Consider the following 12,566-nt stretch of genomic DNA (forward strand, 5'->3'; position numbering starts at 1 on the left):
TGTGTAATAATAATAAGCGGTTTATTAATAGAGTTGCAGCCGGTGACTGAAAATATACAAACTTAGACATGATTTAGACATAATGATATTCATTTAATACATTTACAGGGCTGTACAGTACATAAATCAGTTGTTGTTTATTATTTTAACAATAGATGGGATGGTGCTATTCTTAAATATATCAGTGTAGGTTCTTATGGGCTGAATTTTGTTGTAGTGGCGGACTGCACGAGGTGGGTGGGGGACTGCCGGTGGCAGGAGGTGGCAATGACAAGGATGGTGCAGTAGTCCACTGCCAAACCTTGCTAGTGCTCTGTGGTGGAGGTCACTGAGGGATGGCATTTCCAGGGTGGAGAGAGCGTTGTAGCGTGTGTGTGTGTGTGTGTTAGAGAGAAAAAGAAGAGTTTTTTTAGTTTAACAAATTTATTGACAAAGCTTGTAGTACAGTTTGGCTATTCTGAGTAATTCAGTCAGGTCTTGACACTGAGGGTGGTATCACTTCTCACTGCCACGCAGGACAGAGGTTCATACACAAAGAAATACATCATATTCATTAACAGCTATATATGTATAGAGGTCAGATTCATGTGGGTAATGTCACTGTTCACTACCCTGCCAGGTGCGGCCCTTCCCAGGAGCTCTATAGCTTCCTTGGTCGTGGTGTCGTACATAATGCATACGTCCAGCATTACCTTACTTAACTGTGATTGGTGGAGTAAAATGTAAATCCACCAAATTACAGCCACTAGGGGAACAGTACAGTCAGTCAGCACAACACCTCAACTTATATTTTCCTTTTGGATATCTATTCTCCTTTACATTATTCAGGATGAGATGATACTAGAAATGCAATGGACAGTGTATTTACTTAACGTCATATCTCCCAGAGTTCTAATTAGTGCAAAAACAACTACCCCCTGGAGCCCTCAAATAACGGCGGCGATTCTAAGGACTTTCCAGGCGTGGCGGCGTCAGCAGGCGTCCTCACGAGTGGCCATCCCAAGGTCGGTGGCGCATCCAGCGAACCCTGCCAGGGACGCTGGCGCCCCTATGGGCTCTCACAGAGAGAGGGGCGCTCCCTGGGGGCCCTCCAAGAGATGTCAGCGCCCCTAGGTACCCTGCCTTGGACGCGAGCGCCCCCAAGGGCTCTCTCATATATGTCGGCGCCCTCAGGGGCTGTGCTAGGAGGGCTGGCGCCCCCAGGGGCTCTGGTAAAGCTGCTGGCGCCTCCAAGGTCTCTCCCAGGGATGGTGGTGCCCCACGGGCTCTGTCAGTGACAGGAGTGCCCCCAGGGGCTCTCGGAGGGGCCATCTCAGGTGTGGTGGCACCCCCAGGGGCCATCCCATAGACAGCGGCGCTTGTAGGGACAGCGGCGCTCTCAAGGGCCCTCCCAGGGACGGCGGCGCCCCCAGGGGCTCTCCCATGGCCACAGGCTCCCCCAGGCGCTCTCCCAGGGAAAGCGGCGCTCCCAGAGGCACTCCCAGGGATATCAGCCCCCCAGGGGCCTCCCAGAGACGGTAGTGCACCCATGGACCCTGCCATTGATTGTGGAACTCCCTTGGACCCTCCCAGGTACTGCGTTGCTTCCTGGGGCCCTGCCAGGGGCTCTGGCGCTCCCAGGGGCTCTCTCAGGGACAGCGGTGCTTCAAGGAGCCCTTTCAGTGGCATTGGGGCTTTGAAGGGCCCTCCCAGACCCGGTGGCGGCCCTAGGAGCTCTTCCAGGAAGAGCGACGCTTCCAGGGGCCCTCTCAGTTGCGGTGGGACCCTCAAGGGCAATGCCAGGGACTGCGGCGCACCCAGGGGTCCTCCAAGGAATATAGGCACCCCCAGGGGCTCTCCCTGGGACAGCGTTGCTTCCAGGGGCCATGCCAGAGACAGTAGAACTCCCAGGGGCTCTCACTAGGATTGCGGCGCCCCGAGGATCTTTCCCAGGGATATCAGCGCTCCCAGGGGCTTTCCCAGGAACCGTGGCGCTTTCACGGGCCTTTTAGGGACCATGAGGCCTCCAGGAGCCTCTCCAGGGACGGCAGGGCTACCAGGGGCTCTCCCAGGGACACGGGCGTTTTCAGAGGCAGTGGTGGCGCCCCGAATGGCCATCCCAAGGACGGTGTTGCATCTAGCGACCCTGCCAGGGGCGCTGGCTCCCACAGGAGCTATCCCACAAACAGCGGCAATCCCAGGGGCCCTCAAGGGATATCTCAGGGACTCCAACGCCCTCCAGGGGATCTCCCAAGGACAATGGTGCTCCTAGGGGATCTTCCAGGGGCTCTGGACACCCAAGAGCTCTCCCAGGTCCATCGGTGCGTCCAGGGGTTATCCCAGGGACAGCTGCGCTCTCAGGAACATTGGCACTCCCAGAGACCCTCTTTGGGGCTTTAGCAACCCCAGGGGCTATGGCATGAGCGTGGGAGCCCCCAGTAGCCTTCCCAGGGACCGGCGCATCGAGGAACCCTGTTAGGGGTGCTAGCGCCCTCAAGGGCTCTCCCAGGAACAGAGGCACCCCCAAGGGTTCTTCCAAAGATAGCAGTGCTCCCAGGGGCTCTGCCATGGAAGGTGGCGCCCCCATGTACCCTGCGAGGGGCGCTAGCTCCCCTAGGGGCTCTCCCAAGGACAGCAGAGTTTCAAGGGGCCCTTCCAGGGACTGGGGTGCCCCCAGGAGCTGTCCCATGCGGACAGGATCCCCCAGGCACTCTCCCAATGTGAACGGTTTTTCCAGAGGCCCTCCCAGGGACGTCAGCCAACCGGGGGCCCTCCCAGGGACGTCAGTCAACCGGGGGCCCTCCCAGGGACGGCAGCAACCCCAGGGGCCCTGTCATTGGCTGTGGTTCCCTCTGAGGCCTTCCCAGGGACTGCGTTCGCCTCCTGGGGCCCTGCCAAGGGCGCTGGCGTCCCTAGGGGCTCTCTCAGGGTAGCGGTGCAAAGACAGTGGCACTCCTTGGGGCTCTCCCAAGGACGGCGGGGCAACCAGGGACTCTTCCTGGGACACCGGCGTTCCCAAAGCATTACCAGGAACGGCGGCGCCCCCAGGGGTCTTCCCATTGACGGCACAGCCATACCCCCCAGGGGCACTTTTCAGGTACGGTGGCATCCCCAGGGGTTCTGCCAGGACCGCTGACACACCAGGGCCTCTCCCAGGGACAGCGTCGCTTCCAGGGACCCTCGCAGAGACAGCGGCGCTCTCAGGGACATTCCCAAGGACGGCAGCGCCGCCAGGGGATCTCCCTGGGACAGTGGTTCTCCCAGGGACAGCGGCGCCCCAAGTAGCTCTCCCAGGGACAGGGTTGCCTACAAGGGCCCTCCCAAGGACGGCAGCGCCCCGAAGGACACTTTGAGGGGTGGTGGCGCCCTCCTGGGGCCGTGTCAGGGGCACTGGCGCCCCTATGGGTTCTCCCAGAGACAGCAGCGCTTCCAGGAGCCCTCCCAGGGGTCCTCCCAAAAACAGCGACGCCCTTAGGGACCCTGTCAGAAGCGCTAGTGCCCCAAAGGCTCTCCCAGGGGCCATCCCAGGGACGGCCACGATCCCAGGAGGCATGTCAGGGGCGGCAGATCCGTCAGGGACCCTCTCAGAAGCTGTGGAGCCCCCAAGGTGCCCTTCAAGGGCTCTGGCCCCCCCCCAGAGACCATACCAGGGGAGCCCCAGACGCCATACCCCGGACGCACCCCTGGGCCCTAAGAAGTGCGCCCCTTCCCAGGAGCTCTATAGTTTCCTTGGTCGTGTTGTCCTACATAATGCATACGTCCAGCAATCCCTTACTTAACTGTGATTGGTGGAGTAAAATGTAAATCCACCAAATTACAGCCAATAGGAGAACAGTACAGTCAATCAGCACAACACCCCAACTTATGTTTTCCTGTTGGATATTTATTCTCCTTTACATTATTCAGGAGGAGATGATACTGGAAATGCAATGGACAGTGTATTTATTTAACGTCATATCTCCCAGAGTTCTAATTAGTGCAAAAACAACTACCCCCTGGAGCCCTCAAATAATGGCGGCGATTCTAAGGACTTTCCAGGCGTGGCGGCGTCAGCAGGCGTCCTCACGAGTGGCCATCCCAAGGTCGGTGGCGCATCCAGCGAACCCTGCCAGGGACGCTGGCGCCCCTATGGGCTCTCACAGAGAGAGGGGCGCTCCCCGGGGGCCCTCCAAGAGATGTCAGCGCCCCTAGGTACCCTGCCAAGGGCGCTAGCTCCCCTAAGGGCTCTCTCATGGATGTCAGCGCCCTCAGGGGCTGTGCTAGGGGGGCTGGCGCCCCAGGGGCTCTGCTAGAGGTGCTGGCGCCTCCAAGGTCTCTCCTAGAGACGGTGGCGCCCCACGGGCTCTCTCAGTGAAAGGAACGCCCCCAGGGGCTCTCGCAGGGGCCATCTCAGGTGTGGTGGCACCCCCAGGGGCCATCCCAGAGATAGCGGCGCTTGTAGGGGCAGCGGCGCTCTCAAGGGCCCTCCCAGGGACGGCGGCGCCCCCAGGGGCACTCCCATGGCCACAGGCTCCCCCAGGCGCTCTCCCAGGGAAAACGGCGCTCCCAGAGGCACTCCCAGGGATATCAGCCCCCCAGGGGCCTCCCAGAGACGGTAGTGCACCCAGGGACCCTGCCATTGGTTGTGGCGCTCCCTTGGGCCCTCCCAGGTACTGCGTTGCTTCCTGGGACCCTGCCAGGGGCTCTGGCGCTCCCAGGGGCTCTCTCAGGGACAGCGGTGCTTCAAGGAGCCCTTTCAGTGGCATTGGGGCTTTGAAGGGCCCTCCCAGACCCGGTGGCGGCCCTAGGAGCTCTTCCAGGAAGAGCGACGCTTCCAGGGGCCCTCTCAGTTGCGGTGGGACCCTCAAGGGCAATGCCAGGGACTGCGGCGCACCCAGGGGTCCTCCAAGGGATATAGGCACCCCCAAGGGCTCTCCCTGGGACAGTGTTGCTTCCAGGGGCCATGCCAGAGACAGTAGAGCTCCCAGGGGTTTTCCCAGGAACGGTGGCGCTTCCAGGGGTTTTTCAGGGACCGTGAGGCTCCCAGGAGCCTCTCCAGGGACGGCAGGGCTACCAGGGGCTCTCCTAGGGACACCGGCGTTCCCAGAGGCACTCCCAGGGGCGGTGGCGCCCCGAATCGCTATCCCAGGGACGGTGGTGCATCCAGCGGCCCTGCCAGGGGCGCTGGCTCCCACAGGGGCTATCCCACGAACAGCGGCAATCCCAGGGGCCCTCAAGGGAAATCTCAGGGTCTCCAGCGCCTTCCAGGGCATCTCCCAGGGACATTGGCGCTTCTAGGGGCTCTTTCAGGGGCTCTGGACACCCAGGAGCTCTCCCAGGGACATCGGCGCGTCCAGGGGTTATCCCAGGGACAGAAGCGCTCTCAGGAACATCGGCGCTCCCAGAGACCCCTCTTTGGGGCTTTAGCAGCCCCAGGGGCTATGCCATGAGCGGTGGAGCACCCAGTAGCCTTCCCAGGGACCGGCGCATCTAGGAACCCTGTTAGGGGCGCTAGCGCCCCCAGGGGCTCTCCCAGGAACAGAGGCACCCCAAGGGTTCTTCCACAGACAGCGGTGCTCCCAGGGGCTCTGCCATGGAAGGTGGCGCCCCCATGTACCCCGGGGGGGGGCGCTAGGTCCCCCAGGGGCTCTCAAAAGGAGAGCGGTTTTTCAAGGGGCCCTTCCAGTGACTGGGGTGCCCCTACGACCTGTCCCGTGCGGACAGGATCCCCCAGGCACTCTCCCAGTGTAAACGGTGCTCCCAGAGGCCCTGCCAGGGACGTCAGCCAACCAGAGGCCCTTCCAGGGACGGCAGCACCCCCAGGGGCCATGCCATTGGCTGTGGTTCCCTCTGAGGCCTTCCCAGAGACTGCGTTCGCCTCCTGGGGCCCTGCCAGGGGCGCTGGCGCCCCCATTGGCTCTCTCAGGGTAGCGGTGCAAAGACAGTGACGCTCCTTGGGGCTCTCCCAGGGACGGCGGCGCCCCCAGGGGTCTTCCTATTGACGGTACAGCCACACCCCAGGGGCACTTTTCAGGTATGGTGGCGTCCCCAGGGGTTCTGCCAGGGGTGCTGGCACACCAGGGGCTCTCCCAGGGACAGCGTCGCTTCCAGGGACCCTCGCAGAGACAGCGGCGCTCTCAGGGACATTCCCAAGGACGGCAGCGCCGCCAGGGGATCTCCTTGGGACAGTGGTTCTCCCAAGGACGGCGGCGCCCCGAGGGACACTTTCAGGGGTGGTGGCGCCCTCCTGGGGCCATGTCAGGGGCACTGGCGCCCCTATGGGCTCTACCAGAGACAGTGGCACTCCCACGGGCCCTCCCAGGGGTCCTCCCAGAAACGGCGACGCCCTTAGGGGCCCTGTTAGGTGCGCTTGTTCCCCAAGGGCTCTCCCAGGGGCCATCCCAGGGGCCATCCCAGGGACGGCCGCGATCCCAGGAGGCGTGTCAGGGGCGGCAGATCCGTCAGGGACCCTCGCAGAAGCTGTGGAGCCCCCAAGGTGCCCTTCAAGGGCTGTGGCCCCTCCCAGAGACCATACCAGGGGAGCCCCAGACGCCATACCACGGACGCCGCCCGGGGCCCTCCCAAGTGCGCCCCCTCCCAGGAGCTCTATAGCTTCCTTGGTCGTGGTGTCGTACATAATGCATACGTCCAGCATTCCCTTACTTAACTGTGATTGGTGGAGTAAAATGTAAATCCACCAAATTACAGCCAATAGGAGAACAGTACAGTCAGTCAGCACAACACCCCAACTTATGTTTTCCTTGTAATGGGCCCCTGTCTCATCAACAGAACTTATTATATAAATATTATATATATATTATATTCAGATTCACCACCCTGTAACTTTCCACTGGCTATGAGGTGACATGTTCAATGCACGTGATAAGGTGTGCCCACGGGAAGCTGCGTCATACTATGCTGAGTCAAGGCATAAGTAGCCGGCTCTCTGGCCACCTGAAGCGAGCAGTAGTTTGATATCCTTGACTAGAGGAAGACGTTATTTGAGAGCCGCAGTGGATGGCTCCGTCTTCCCTCGAGGGGGAACGACGTACCCATACCGTTCTCCCTCGATGGGTCACTACTCATGAGTCGCTCACAGAAAGTAATATCGTAAGGACGTGACCTAACGTTTATAATACATAAACGCCGTCCCTTTCTCATTCACTCCTAAACAGTGGAACTTACGGTCGATCTACACTCAGGAATTATATATACAACCCTTTTATAATAAAACAAGGAACTACCGTTTGGGTTTCGTTACTTAAACCCAAATAATAAATATATGTGAACGGCCTGGTTAATTGCACAAGCAGCCGATTCATCCTGTTGGATATTTAATCTCCTTATTGAGGATGAGATGATACTAGAAATGCAATGGACAGTGTATTTATTTAATGTCATATCTGCTAGAGTTCTAAATAGTGAACAAAAAACTGCCCAGGGGCTCTCGAATAGCGGCTGCGATTCTTGAAGCCCTCCCAGGCGTGGCGGCGCCCGCGAAGGACCTCCAAGGAGCGGCAACGTCCAATTGGCCCTGCCAGGGACAGCATCCCAAGTATAGCCCTGGGGTGCACCACCATCAGTGGGAGGCCTTGGGACTGCTGCTGTCCCTAGCAGGGCACCTGGGTGCGCCACAGTTCCTGGGAGAGCCCTGGGAGGACCCTTAGGAGCATCGCTGTCCATGGGAGAGCCCTTGGGCGCGCTTCTGTCCCTGTGAGAGCCCCTGGGAACGTCACTGTCCCTGGCAGAGCCCCTGGGGGTGGCAGACCCTGTGGGCGCCGCGCCTATCCTGGGAGGGCCCCTTGTAGCATCGCTGTACATGGGGAGAGCCCCTGGGGTGTCGATGTCCCTGAGAGCCCCTGGGGGCGCTCGCGACCTAGCAGCCTGGATGCACCACTGTCCCTTGAAGGCTCAGGGGTCTCCACCGTCCATGGCATAGCCCTGGAGTCACCACCAAGGTCCCTGGGGCGCGGCTATAAATATCCAAAGGGAAAACATAAGTTTGGGTGTTGTGCTGACTGACTGCACTGTTCTCCTATTAGCTGTAATTTGGTGGATTTACATTTTACTCCACCAATCACAGTTAAATGACGGAATGCTGGACGTAAGCATTTTGGCAGACACCACGACCAAGGAAGCTATAGAGCTCCTGGAAGGCCGCACCTGGCAGGGCACCGGGATGGGGGAGGCGCCAGTGGTATAGCGTCTAGGCTCCTGGTATGGTCCCTGGGGGCGCCACAGCCCATGTGAGGCCCTAGGGTCACCACCGCCACTGAAACGGCCCTTGACGGCGCCTCTGTCCGGAAGGCCCCTGGGGTTCCTGTCTCTGGGAGAGCCCTGGGCGCTGCCGTCACTGGGAAGGCCCCTGAGAGTTCTGTTGTCTCTGCAAGGTTTCTGAGAGTGCTGTTGTCCCTGGAAGGGGCCCTGCAGGCGCTGCTGCCCCTGAGAGAGATCGTGGGGCGCCATCGTTCTTGGGAACGCACCCGTCCCTGTCGTAGCCAGTGGAATCGCGCTGTCCCTGGGAACGCCGCTGTCAGTGGGAGAGCCCCTGGAGCGCCAGCGCCTCTGGCAGGTCCCAGGGAGCGCCACTGTTCCTGGCAGGATCCCTGGGATGCCGCTGTCCCTGGGAGAGCCCTGGGAGTGCTGCTGTCCTTGGGAGAGCCCCTGGGGTCTCTAGCGCCCCTAGCAGGGCTCCTTGATGCACCGCTGTCCCCAGAACAGTCCTTGGGGCGCCAACACCTAACAGGGCCCCTGGGGTGGCGCCGTCCTGGGGACGCCACTGTCCTGCTAGAGCACCTGGTATGTTCATCGTCCCTGCGAAACCCTGGGAGCGCAGCTGTCCCTTATGGACCCTGAGAGCGCCGCTGTTCCTGGAAGAGCCTGGGGCGCCCTGGTAGGGCTGGAGCACCGCTGTCTTTGGGAGAGCCCGTGGGTGCTGCTCTCGTGAGAGCCCCTGGAAGTGCTGTTGTCCCTGGGAAAGCCTCTTGGGGCGCTAGCACCCTTGCAGGGCCCCTGGATGCCTTCGCTGTCTGGGGCTCCTGGGCACTCCACGCCCATGGCATGGCCGCTGGGGGCACCACCGCCCATATTAGATCCCTGAGAGCGCCGATAGGGCCCCTGGGAGCGCCGTTGTCACTGGGAGAGCCCTGGGGGCGCCAAAACCACTGGCAGGGTCCCTAGGGCCCCACGGTTCATGGGAAGGCCTGGGGGCGCTGTCCCTGGGAAAGCTTCTGGGAGCGCTAGTGCCTCTGGCAGGGAGCCCCTTCGGGCGCCACCAGCCCTAATACGGAATATGGGGCCTGGGAGAGAACCCGGGGGCGTCCCTGATCGTGGGAGGGTCTCTAGTGATTTCCCTTGGGAGCACTGCACTCCTCGGAGAGCCCCTGGGGGCGTCAACACCCCTGGCAGACCCCTTCCGGATTGCTGTCGTCACCTGGAAGAACCCGGAGGCAACCCTGTCCCTGGGAGAGCCCCAAGGGGCGCTGCCGTCACTGGGAGTGCCCATGGGACGCCTGCCGTCCCAGGTAGGCCCCTGGGAGAGACGCAAGGGGCGCTGCCGTTACTGAGAGTGCCCTGGGACGCCACCGCCCCTCGGATGGCCCCTGGGGGCCAGGTGCCCATGGAAGAGCCCCTGGGGATACCGCCGTCCCTGGAGTGCCTCTAGGGATGTCCCTGGGAGAGCCGTGGTGGCCCTGCCTTCCCTGAGAAGGCTCTTGGGGCCTCGCGGTCCCTGCCAAAGCCCTGGAAGTGCCACCGTTCCTGGGAAAGCCCCTGGGAGCGCCTATGTCCCAGGAAGGATCCTCGGGGCGCCACAGTCCTAGAGAGCCCTGGGGACTCTACTGTCCACGACATGGCCCATGGAGAGTGACTGTCCCTGGTTGAGCCCCTGGGGGTGCCTATATCCTTGGATAGCCCTGGGTGCGCCCTGTCCCTCTGAGATCCGCTGGGGTTGCCGCCGTCCCTGGGAAGGCCTCTGAGTGCGCCGCAGTCCCTGGCATTGCCCTTGGTGCCACCCAACTGAGAGGGCCTGGGCGTCTCTCTTCCTGGAAGAGCCCTGGGGGCCGCCACTGGGTCTGGGGAGGGCCCCTCGAAGCCTCAATGCCACTGAGAGGGCCCCTGGGAGCGCCGCCTTCTTGGTATTGGCCTGTGGGAGGGCTCCTGGGCACCGCTGTCCCTGAGAGAGCCTCTGGGGCGGTAGCGCCCTGGCGGGCCCCAAGAAGCAACGCAGTACCTGGGAGGGCCCAGGGGGCGCTACAATGGCGGGTTCCCTGGGTGCTACCGTCGCTGGGAGGCCACTGGGGGCTGAATCCCTGGGAGGGCCTCTGGGAGCGCCGCTTTCCTGGGAGAGCGCCTGGGGAGCCTGTGGCCGCGAGAACCCCTGGGGGCCTGCGGCCAGGAGAGAACCCCTGGGGCGCCGCCGTCCCTGGGAGGGCCTTGAGAGCGCCGCTGCCCCTACAAGCGCCACTGTCTGGGATGGCCCCTGGGGGTGCCATCACACCTGAGATGGCCCCTGCTAGAGCCCCCTGGGGAGCTCTGTCACTGAGAGAACCCGTGGGGCGCCACCATCCCTGGGAGAGCCCTTGGAGGCGCCAGCACGTCTAGCAGACCCCTGGGAGCACCGCTGTCCCTGGTATTCCTCCTGGGAGCGCCGCTGGAAGAGCCCCTGGGGTTGTGCAGTCCATGGGAGGGCCTCTGAGCACCAATGTCCTGGGAGATCCCCTGGGAGCGCCTTCCTCCCTGGGAACCCTTGAGCACCACTGTCCTGGAAGAGCCCCTGAGGTTTCAGAATCTATCAGAGCCCTCAGGGCGCCAGCCTCCCAGCAGAGCCCTCTGAGGGCACCGCCATCCATGAGAGCCTTGGGGCGCTAGCGCCCATGGCAGGGAAGCTGGGGCGCCGACATCTCTGGGAGGCCCTTGAGAGTGCCGATGCCACTGACAGGGCTCCGGGAGCGTCGCTGTCTCTGGGAGATCCCATAGCGCCAGCGTCCCTGGGATGGCCACTCGGGAGGAGCCGCTGGCGCTGCCACGCCTGGAGGGTCCTAAGAATCGCCGCCGCTATTTGTGGCCCCGGTGACATTTGTTTTTGCACTATTTAAAACGTTAAATAAATACACTGCCCATTGCATTTCCAGTATCATCTCCTCCTGAACAATGTAAAGAAGAATAAATATCCAACAGGAAAACAAAAGTTGAGGTGTTGTGCTGACTGACTGTACTGTTCTCCCTATTGGCTGTAATTTGGATTTACATTTTACTCACCAATCAGAGTTAAGTAAGGAATGCTGGACGTAAGCATTATGTACGACACCACGACCAAGGAAGCTATAGAGCTCCTGGGAGGGGGCGCACCTGGTAGGGCACCGGTGGGTGCACATGGTATTGCGTCTGGGAGCTCCCCTATGTATGGTTTTTGGGGCGCCACAGACCCGAAGAGGCCACTGGTGGAACCACCGCCCTGGAGCACGACGGCCACACATGCCCCTGATATGGCTCCTGGTAGCACGGCTGTCCATGGGAGGCCCCTGGCAGATCCCTGTGCGCTAGCACCTCTGACGGGGACCTTGAGGGCGTTGCCGCTTCTGGTGGACCCCTGGACACTCAGATCTCCCAAGAGGACCCCTGGGAGCACTGCTATTCCTGAGATAGCCATAGGCGCTGCCCTTGGCACGGCCCGAGGGGCGCCACCACCCCTGGTAGCGCCCCCTCAAGGCGGCTGCGTCCTGGGAGCGCCCATGGAGGCAGTCCTGTCCCTGGAAGAGCCCCTGGGGCGCTAATGTCCATGGAGGGCCTTGGGGAGCGCCCCTGTCCATGGGTGATTCCTGGACGCGCCAGTTTAAATGTGAGAGTTCTTGGTTGGCAGCGCCTCTGGAAGAGACCCTCAGAGCGCCACTGTCTCTGGAGATCTACTCCTGAAAGTAGATTATTTACTTATGGAAAAGTAGATTATCCACTTTTCAGGAAGTAGATGATCTACTTTTCAATGGTAATTACTAGCCATTTATGGGTTTCCCAGCTGAGATTTTTGGCGTTTTTGTGTTCTTCTGGGAAGTAATTAATTGGTTAAAACCCCTCAAATAACAATTCCGAGAGAAAAGTCTATTTGGGCTTCAAAAAAAAATTACTTAGGTATAAGACTTATGTGTTTTCGGCCAAAATTTTTTACATTTTGCTGAAAATCTTCAGTATTTCCTGAGCACGCCGGATTGCACACCCATGATCCTCGTTTCATCCGGTAGAGTAATTAGTGGCCTTAATGGTGAGGCTTGCAGTTACTGGAAGAAAACTATTACAAGCAATATATTTACGACTTTTTTTTCTGACCTATTTCTTAGAAAGCAGCAGGGAGCATCTGCTCTACTCACAGTACATTAAGGCAAATCCTGGGAAACAGCAGTTTAATGCTTAAAGGAGCAAAGCAGTTGGGTTTACACAGGAAGAGAGTGGATGAAATAAGGAATATTGGAGATTTAATGATGGAAAAGACAAATTGAGAGAATGGGATGTAAGACTGATAAGTGTGTGTAGGAGGAGAGATGGAAGGGTGGAGTGGAGGCTGCACTAGAAGGTAGAGGGGAAGGAAACATCTAAAAGCAAGCAGTGATGTGTGT

The 12,566-nt window shown here is 60.2% G+C and overlaps 5 protein-coding genes across 5 annotated transcripts; all 5 read right to left on the bottom strand.

The window, feature by feature from the left end:
• Window positions 1-984: 984 nt before the first annotated feature.
• On the bottom strand, window positions 985-2,097 carry LOC121867664 (basic proline-rich protein-like). Its single transcript, XM_042367681.1, has 2 exons — window positions 1,981-2,097; window positions 985-1,839 (listed from the first exon to the last, which is right to left on the bottom strand). Exons 1-2 carry the CDS (start codon window positions 2,095-2,097, stop codon window positions 985-987), a joined length of 972 nt encoding a protein of 323 aa, XP_042223615.1.
• Window positions 2,098-4,238: 2,141 nt separating this feature from the next.
• Window positions 4,239-5,231, bottom strand: LOC121867665 (skin secretory protein xP2-like). Its single transcript, XM_042367683.1, has one exon. It carries the CDS (start codon window positions 5,229-5,231, stop codon window positions 4,239-4,241), a length of 993 nt encoding a protein of 330 aa, XP_042223617.1.
• Window positions 5,232-5,953: 722 nt separating this feature from the next.
• On the bottom strand, window positions 5,954-6,595 carry LOC121867666 (tetra-peptide repeat homeobox protein 1-like). The gene has a single exon (XM_042367684.1). The coding sequence runs from the start codon at window positions 6,593-6,595 to the stop codon at window positions 5,954-5,956; it is 642 nt and encodes a 213-aa protein (XP_042223618.1).
• A 681-nt stretch (window positions 6,596-7,276) lies between these two features.
• LOC121867667 (basic proline-rich protein-like) lies at window positions 7,277-8,424 on the bottom strand. The gene is made up of 3 exons (XM_042367685.1): window positions 8,122-8,424; window positions 7,396-7,854; window positions 7,277-7,321 (listed from the first exon to the last, which is right to left on the bottom strand). Exons 1-3 carry the CDS (start codon window positions 8,422-8,424, stop codon window positions 7,277-7,279), a joined length of 807 nt encoding a protein of 268 aa, XP_042223619.1.
• Window positions 8,425-9,775: 1,351 nt separating this feature from the next.
• LOC121867668 (translation initiation factor IF-2-like) lies at window positions 9,776-11,035 on the bottom strand. Its single transcript, XM_042367686.1, has 3 exons — window positions 10,896-11,035; window positions 10,522-10,720; window positions 9,776-10,438 (listed from the first exon to the last, which is right to left on the bottom strand). Exons 1-3 carry the CDS (start codon window positions 11,033-11,035, stop codon window positions 9,776-9,778), a joined length of 1,002 nt encoding a protein of 333 aa, XP_042223620.1.
• Between the last annotated feature and the right edge of the window lie 1,531 nt (window positions 11,036-12,566).

This window comes from Homarus americanus, unplaced genomic scaffold (genome assembly GCF_018991925.1).
Source record: "Homarus americanus isolate GMGI-L3 unplaced genomic scaffold, GMGI_Hamer_2.0 scaffold46583, whole genome shotgun sequence".
NCBI lineage: Eukaryota > Metazoa > Arthropoda > Malacostraca > Decapoda > Nephropidae > Homarus > Homarus americanus.

Coding starts and splice junctions, on each gene's coding strand:
- LOC121867664 (XM_042367681.1), bottom strand. CDS start 2,097: ATGGCCATTCGGGGCGCCACCACTGCCTCTGAAAACGCCCGTGTCCCT. Junction 1,840..1,980: donor TCATGGTCCCTAAAAGGCCC/GTGAAAGCGCCA, acceptor ACGCTGTCCCAG/GGAGAGCCCCTGGGGGTGCC.
- LOC121867667 (XM_042367685.1), bottom strand. CDS start 8,424: ATGGCGCCCCACGATCTCTCTCAGGGGCAGCAGCGCCTGCAGGGCCCC. Junction 7,855..8,121: donor CCATCCCGGTGCCCTGCCAG/GTGCGGCCTTCC, acceptor TTCAAGGGACAG/TGGTGCATCCAGGCTGCTAG. Junction 7,322..7,395: donor CGCTATTCGAGAGCCCCTGG/GCAGTTTTTTGT, acceptor TTGCATTTCTAG/TATCATCTCATCCTCAATAA.
- LOC121867666 (XM_042367684.1), bottom strand. CDS start 6,595: ATGTACGACACCACGACCAAGGAAGCTATAGAGCTCCTGGGAGGGGGC.
- LOC121867665 (XM_042367683.1), bottom strand. CDS start 5,231: ATGCCCTGGAAGGCGCTGGAGACCCTGAGATTTCCCTTGAGGGCCCCT.
- LOC121867668 (XM_042367686.1), bottom strand. CDS start 11,035: ATGTCACCGGGGCCACAAATAGCGGCGGCGATTCTTAGGACCCTCCAG. Junction 10,721..10,895: donor AGCGACGCTCCCGGAGCCCT/GTCAGTGGCATC, acceptor GGGCTCTTCCAG/GACAGTGGTGCTCAAGGGTT. Junction 10,439..10,521: donor CAAGGGCTCTCCCAGGGATG/GTGGCGCCCCAC, acceptor TGGCACCCCCAG/GGGCCATCCCAGACAGTGGC.